The sequence below is a fragment of the Crassostrea angulata genome, chromosome 7 (assembly GCF_025612915.1).
Source record: "Crassostrea angulata isolate pt1a10 chromosome 7, ASM2561291v2, whole genome shotgun sequence".
NCBI lineage: Eukaryota > Metazoa > Mollusca > Bivalvia > Ostreida > Ostreidae > Magallana > Magallana angulata.
In genome coordinates, this window is record NC_069117.1 from 36,165,612 (window position 1) to 36,173,566 (window position 7,955).

General features: G+C 32.8%; 1 protein-coding gene across 1 annotated transcript; it reads left to right on the top strand.

Annotated features, from left to right (window-relative positions):
• The first annotated feature begins 1,601 nt into the window (after window positions 1–1,601).
• On the top strand, window positions 1,602–5,867 carry LOC128191317 (uncharacterized). Its single transcript, XM_052863394.1, has 3 exons — window positions 1,602–2,148; window positions 2,673–2,802; window positions 3,537–5,867. Exons 1-3 carry the CDS (start codon window positions 1,736–1,738, stop codon window positions 5,865–5,867), a joined length of 2,874 nt encoding a protein of 957 aa, XP_052719354.1. The 5' UTR covers window positions 1,602–1,735.
• The last annotated feature ends 2,088 nt before the right edge of the window (window positions 5,868–7,955 follow it).

Consider the following 7,955-nt stretch of genomic DNA (forward strand, 5'->3'; position numbering starts at 1 on the left):
TTATACAATCAACAATGTATATGTCAAAATGCTTGCATATCAGTAAAACCATATAATAACTTTCAGCTCAGGTGAGCTTATTATACATGACAGTTGCAGAGATCTTTTAAAAATCTCAAATGGCCCATTTCTGTTCATTTGATATATTTTCTGGTTTGTCTCTAGATGATTCATTGTTGGTCCTTATACGTCTTATACTTTGCCTTTTTGAACATTTGGATTTCAGAGCAGAACTTTTGGTGTCCAATTAAACATTCGTCAGAGCGCCACTTTAGAGATGTGATTTCATATATTGTGTCATCTTCCCGATCATTTTCATATTCTGATGACATCATCAAGTACTCGACAAGAAATACAGGTTCTACTTGTTTCTTTTTCTCCTCATCCCAGGAGGTCTTTTGTTTAAATACAGCCTGACAGCCTGTCTATAGTATAACTTCCATTTTCTACAACATATATACACACATAAATACACATGTTTATACACACATATTGTCTTTAAAAAGCCAACATTGTAAAATGTTCAGGCTTTTCTTTTAAATTCCTCAGACAATTTATTTAAGCATTAAATCATTGTTTTTTGAAAGAGGAGTAACAGGCGTTTGTGCATCATGAAAATTTGCCTACACACACTATTGCAGTTATGAGACTATATATTTCATAAAAACAAGAGATATTTGTGAAACACAATTGTCCCTTTCTTCCTTGGAGACCTCTATAAAGAAATGAACGAAAAAGCAAATAATTGGGATTTTCCCATGTGCAAGGGGCATAACTCTGTCAAAAATTGCTCAATTAGACTCTAAATCAAACTTGACCAAAATATTATTATGATGAATCTGTGTGTCAAATTTCATATCAATAGGAGCAACCTCTGCGTTAAAGGAAATTGTTGGTGGACCGGCCGATCAACAACAGCAATGTATTATTCCCTCCCTTGTCTGAAGGGGGCATAATAACAAGTATTTACATTTCTGTTAATTCTTGCCTTATCTGCAAATGCGATTTATACATCAAAACTCCTTATTAATCTTAAAAGGTAAGTTAAATCAATAGAACAGTCACTGTATATAATACAGCATAAATTAGAACTTCAATACAAGTTCATGATTTTGGCAGTTGTAAACAGGGACATTTGAACATATGTATGGTCTAAACTCTCAAAACATGCAGTGCATATAATTGGGCATACCCTTGTTTCCTTTGATACAGATCCATTCCTTTCTTGAAAGAATCGACTCTCTCCTTCCTTTATCTTGCATAGACAGGAAATATCTGTTTATTGCATCTAAAATATAACATTGCAACAAAAATTAGAATATTATTTGTAAAGTTTTATTTAAATACAAGAGCGCGGGATCTGACAAACACAGGGTTCGACACTAACTGTTTGATGCATTAGTCCAGCCGGACTAGTGCCTGTTCATTTTAACTAGTCCGCAGGCAATTTTATGTGCCCGTCAGAAATAAATTAAAAAGCATTACCGTATTTGCCTTATATATAGTATGGAGTTTTTAAATAGCATTTGTAAGAAAGGGGTGCATAATATACACTAAAATGTTTTTCTTACAGGTGTTGCACATGTTTAGGCCAAAAAAAAAAATATGTGTGTTTCCGGTTTCCCGACCGACCCCTTTTTTTCCCGGCCAAATTACCGACCCTAAACTTTTTTTTCGGATTTTACCGGAAAAATTTGTCTTCTGCGTCTCCGGTTTCAACATTTACAAAATCAAAATGGCGGCGACTGTAGCTGCAACGAGTCTGTTAGCGATAAGAGTTAAAAAATGCAAGCACATTTCAGAGAAGAACGCAATTTTGTGCCTGGAAAACCGTAGAACTCTTCTTGATATTTTTATTGATTTACACGGTGATTTGCCAAAAGACTCGAGACTTTCAATCGTTTGTAACAACTCGACAGATCCATCGAAAGGAACATCGTTCGATGTATACCCCAATATGCTGGTAGGCGATCTTGTTGGGACTTTTGCCATTAAAAGAATTGAATATTCCTGTTCAACGGAAGAGCAAACAGTAGCATTGGGTGAAATCATAAATAATGCAGCTGAGGCGGCCACCAGTAAAACGGTCGATGCATTTCAAGTCCTCATGGCGGGAGGCAGAAAGAATGTTTCATTGAAGACATCAAGGTTTGTATTAAAAGAGAGCTAGTTGTATAATTCATGGCATGTATAAATGAATTTTACCAGCTCCTTTAATCAGGCAGGGAAGTGTTAAATTATGATTCTCAATGTACACTGAATAACATAAGGTCATTGGACAGATAATTTTGTTAATCTACTAGAATATTTACAATTTTAGAAAGCATATGCCTTTATTATTTTTATTCTATAGTCTGTAGTTTTCATATCTTGCATCTAAATTTTGAAAATTTACACTTCCAAATTAAGTAATTGAATATGAATGGTACAGTTGATTTTAAACATTTTTATTATTTATACTGAACAAATGGTGTTTTATTTAGAAATTGAAGTTTGAATAAAGTGTGTGTGTCTGAGGCCTGACAGATATATGTCAGTCTGTCCGTCCTTTTTTGGCTGGTTTTAAACTGTCTCTGTATTGCTTTAATATCATTAATAACAATAATTAATGTCTCAATGGTATGTACTCAAGATTTACAAGGCCTAAAGAATGTTTATGTATCTTTTTTCAGTTGCGGCGTTAAAGATGGCATCAGTAGAAAGGATGAAATTTATAATAAGCTGGTTGAAAACTTTTTCAATTCAAGAAACCTAGATTTTCCAAGAGCTTCCTGTGAACAAGATGGATCATACTTTGTACAGGTCTTTATGCTTAATATGTTATTAACTATCAAATTTTAGAAAACAAAACCGTTTTAAACAAGTTTTAACATGACAAACAAGGATTCTTAAGGTCTGATAGTTTAAAGTCAAATACACTGTGTTTTTAATTGTCATTCTGTATAAAATAAATGTTACTCGGTATTCCAATGCCAAAAAGTTTTTTAAATGTTTTTCCCATACCATATAAGTTATATTTTACTTTTACTTTTAATATTAGAGCAGGAAAAAAGGTATACATGATATATATATATATATATAGCTCTTACTTACACTAGTATGCTATGCACTGCAGCACGTCAAAACTATAACATGTACAAATAATAGATGCTTGCTTAATATTAACCTACAAACTAGTATAATTTATAACACTTGTAGTTCTGTGGTCTTGTCTTGATACTGTATCCAGCTTACACACCTTTTATTTAACATGGCGTTCTGGTGATATCCACTTTCAATTCTATTTATACTTAATGTTCTCCTCTAGTATAGAATATAGTATATTATATATTTTGCATTTTTGTAAAAACATTAGTGTTGCCTTAATTTATACCTTGCACAAACTTTAATATTTATATCAAGCAGCACCGATAAGATTCTGTGATTTGTTTATAATAAGATTTGTACCCTGTTTGATATACCAGTATCAGACTCAATAAAAATTTATATTTAAGGCCCTAGTATATAAAATTATTCATGTGATCTACTTATTTCAGGTTCTCTGCAATGCATTGTGGTACGTCACTAATCATCATCAAACAATAAATGATGCCTCACTAAGGAAACAAACTCTACTGCCAGTTCCAAATATCTTTAATGACTACGATGGATATAACGAAGTAAAAAGGAAAAAACTAAAATCCTGTCCATTGTCTGCATCACTTCTTGATAGCCATGCCCAGGCTCTATATTCTTTACTGATGAAGCCTGTGGTCAATAGTTCAGTCTCTTGGAAACAAGGTGCAGAAGATATTAAGCAGTTAGCAGAATGTTTTACTGCTTACAAAGAATATCTAGTTGTTCAGAATAAAACTGCCAAGGAAAATCAGAGTAAGTTGTATCCTGTTCGGACCATTGACAAAGAAGCCACCATTGAACACAGATATGGTAATTTGTCAGGTCAAATTAGAGAGAAATATGTGGACATAAATGAAGCTGTAACCAGTGCTGGAATTATGGCACCAGTGGTTTTTGACGAATACAAACATTTGGATAAGCCTTTTGAAAGTAACTTGGAGCGATTCCGCTATTTTCAAGATCTTCAGTTGAAATGTCCTGTTGATATCATTCGTTTTAGTCCTGGTGGATCGTCAGTCTCAACAGTCTGTATAGTCCAAGTTTCCAATCAAAATAGATCAAACGCTGAAATGTTGACACAAGGTGCTCGATTACTACAAACTGTCAGACCAAATTTGAAAGAATATCATACAAGAGCTCAGAGACGATTGTTTAAAGAAAAACTGAAAAATGTTGCTTCTGTATTACCATCTGTTGCAAATCTCATTTATCAAGAGCTGGCATTGGATTTTTCTGCAGCAGAACACCCTGTAACCCAAGAGAGACTTAGACTTATTTTTCTTGGTCAGAATGACCTCATTCCTGATTTAAGAGTGCTCAACCCAGGAAGACCAAACAACAAATTTGATATTTTCTTTGAAACCTTATCAAAAGAGGTAGAAAAGATTACAGCTGCAGACGATAGACGGCATGGGACAGCACATTTATCAGAATTTATCTCATTGGAAGAAATGGTTGAGAAAACAGCCAAATCTTGTCCAGAGGGCACTGATATTCCATCAAAAAGCTTGGTGAGGTTACAATTTGCCCCTAGGAACCCTTATGCAAGGTCTGCATTGAACTTTACAGGAAAGATTGATGTGCAGTATAAAGTGCAAAGAAGACAGCTTCGCATTGACCATCCAGATGATCACTATTGCAATGCACAATTCAGATATCTTAAAGAGATGGCAATTGAGATGAGAGAGCATTGTGCTTTATTGTTCTGTGACGATAAGGCAAAAGTGAGTATTGGAGAACCTGGAAGTCCAGTTTCAACAGGTGTGAGGGGGAAGAAAACCATAGTGCCATCAAGTTCCACTTTAGTATCTTTAGATCATGACATGACTAAAGCATCCTTGACCCCCTCAGTTATTTTGCACTGTAAAATTCCTGGTAGCATTAATGACTCATTTGTCCGTGGTCAAGTAACAGTGACAGTTAATGATTCTGTTTTTCAAATGTCATCTCCGTTTCGTCATGCAGTTTCCATTATAAAAGCCTTTGAACAACAGGGACATTTTCCTTATACATTGCTTAAATTCACAGATGGTGGAACTGATCAGAGAAATACACTTGAAAGTGTGAAGTGTGCTTCAATTTGTGTATTTAAGGAAATGAATCTTGACATGATGATATTGGCAAGATGTGCACCCGGTCACAGTTATGTTAACCCTGCTGAGAGAGTTATGAGCATTCTAAACTTGGCTCTGCAAAATGTAGCATTAGAACGTAAAGAGTCAACAGAAAAAATGAATAAAGTTCTGAAAAGCTGCAACAGTATGGCAGATGTAAGAAATCTTGCCGAGAAGACTCCAGAAGTAAAAACTGCATGGATAGAATCAGTTGAGCCAGTTGCATCAGTGCTCCGTAACCGTTTCTTGAGATTGAAGTTAAAAGATGATCCAGTAAAGGCCCTAGATCCAGTTAGTGACCAAGAAATTGATATTTTGAAGCGCCATCTTAGAGAACTTTTCCCAAATCTTGATTTGACAAAATTACAAAAAGTGCACACAAGTAAAGTTGAGAGTTATCAGAAGTGGATTGAAACTCATTGTAGAAGTAGACAATACACGTTTCAAATAAGAAAATGCAGAGATGAGAACTGTTGTCTTCCTCCACGCTTGAGAGATGAGCAAATGCAGTGGTTACCTGATCCAGTTCTAAATGAGACTAAAGATCATTACAAATCCTACAATGAAGTCAAAGGAACAGAAACAAATGAATCAGACAGACCTTCTTTAAAAGCAAAACCGAGTAAGAATAAATAAAGATACTTTAAAATGCTTAGGTATATATGTTGGACTAAACAAAAATATATGTAACGAAAAAAATTGGATATGTAAATTAAAGGAATTTGAAAAGATACTGGATTCGTGGAGATGTCGAAAGCTTACTATCTTCGGTAAATGTCAAATTGTAAACTCGATTATTCTATCAAAAATCATTTTCACTGCAACGGTTTTAGAAAATCCGGGAAATGATTACTTTAAAAAATTAAATAAACTAATTTTTTCTTTTTTATGGGGCAATCGTGAACGCATCAAAAGGCACACATTAATTCGTGAGATAAAAGAGGGGGGTATAGGAATAATTGACCCAGAAATCAAAATTAAAGCTACTAAAGCAGCTTGGATTTCAAAACTTACACAAAATAAGAGTAATTTAAGTAAATTTTTAAATGCATGTTTAGCAAATCATAAGATGAAAATCGAATATATTCTAGAATCAAATGTAACAAACACTTCTGATTTTAATAGTCTGAAAGGACTTCCACAATTCTACAAAGAGGTATTTACTGCATTTAATGAATGCAAAACTCCAAAAAGCATTGATACTGTGGAAGAAATATTACGGCAGAATATTTGGTTTAACGTAAACTTTAAATACAAGGGAAAAGTTTTATATTTCCAGAACTGGTTCGAAAGCGGCTTTCATTATGTGAAAGACCTTGTGAATGATAATGGTTTTAAATCGCTCAATGAAATAGCTACTATATTAAAATCGAAAAGAAATTATCTTTGTGAATATCTAACACTAAAAAACATTTTTCACTCTAAAATACATAATGATACAAGCAGGAGGAGATATATAAATATCAAAAATGAATTTCATTTTAAATTACAAGGAGAAATAAAAGATATCGGTAAAACGAAATCTGGCTTCTTCTATAAAATACTACTTGATGACAAATCCAAAAAACCTATCATGGAGAGTAAATGGAAAAATGAATTTAGCGACATAAACTCATTGTGTTGGCGAAAAATATATGATGAAAAAATTGTAAAAATTAATGATAAAAGCATTGCTGAATTTAATTTTAAATTATTGCACAATCTGTTGCCAAATAATCTATACCTTAGCAAATGGAATAAAAATATTGATAAATTTTGTACGTATTGTCGAGAAATTGAAAATACAAAACATATGGTTTTCGACTGTATACTTGTAAAAAACATCTGGAAAAAGGTTTCTGCTATACTTAAAATTAATATTGCTTGGAAACATCTTGTTTTGGGTTTCATTTATAACGGAAACCAAAGCAATGTAGTTTTAAACAATGTAATATCCTTCATTGCATGTAAAATTTTTAAATACAAAATGAAATGTAAACTGATAGAAGACAATGTCACAAATGAAGGCCTAATTTTATTTTTAAGGTCATCGCTTGCAAGCTTTTTCCTTGTAAATCAGCAAGCACAAACTGTCAATTTTGATTACTGTATACTTAGAACTCTTTCTGAAATGCTGTAAATTGTAAAATATGAAATAGTAATAACAATAATGTTGTATTATTAGTAATAGAATATAATGAACTAGAGGGCGACCTGGCTCTCGTACTTTTATGCGGTATAGGACAAAAAGAACTGTGACTGTAGAAGCAAGTCCTACCGCATAGTGCCGCATTTTATATTCTCTATATTCACAATTGTCAATTCCTATTACATGTTTATTCGTAAATTGTATTTAAATTATGACTTAGAATTGTTTTCATATATATATATACATATATATATATATATATATATATATATATATATATATATATATATATATATATATATATATATATATATATATAGTGTTTTTTCGATAAATCTTTACATAAGGAAAAAAAAAAATGATAAATTCGCACTATTAAGTTAGATATGTGTATTATTATTAGTAATAGTTAGTTATATGTTGTATTATTAGTAATAGAATATAATGAACTAGAGGGCGACCTGGCTCTCGTACTTTTATGCGGTATAGGACAAAAAGAACTGTGACTGTAGAAGCAAGTCCTACCGCATAGTGCCGCATTTTATATTCTCTATATTCACAATTGTCAATTCCTATTACATGTTTATTCGTAAATT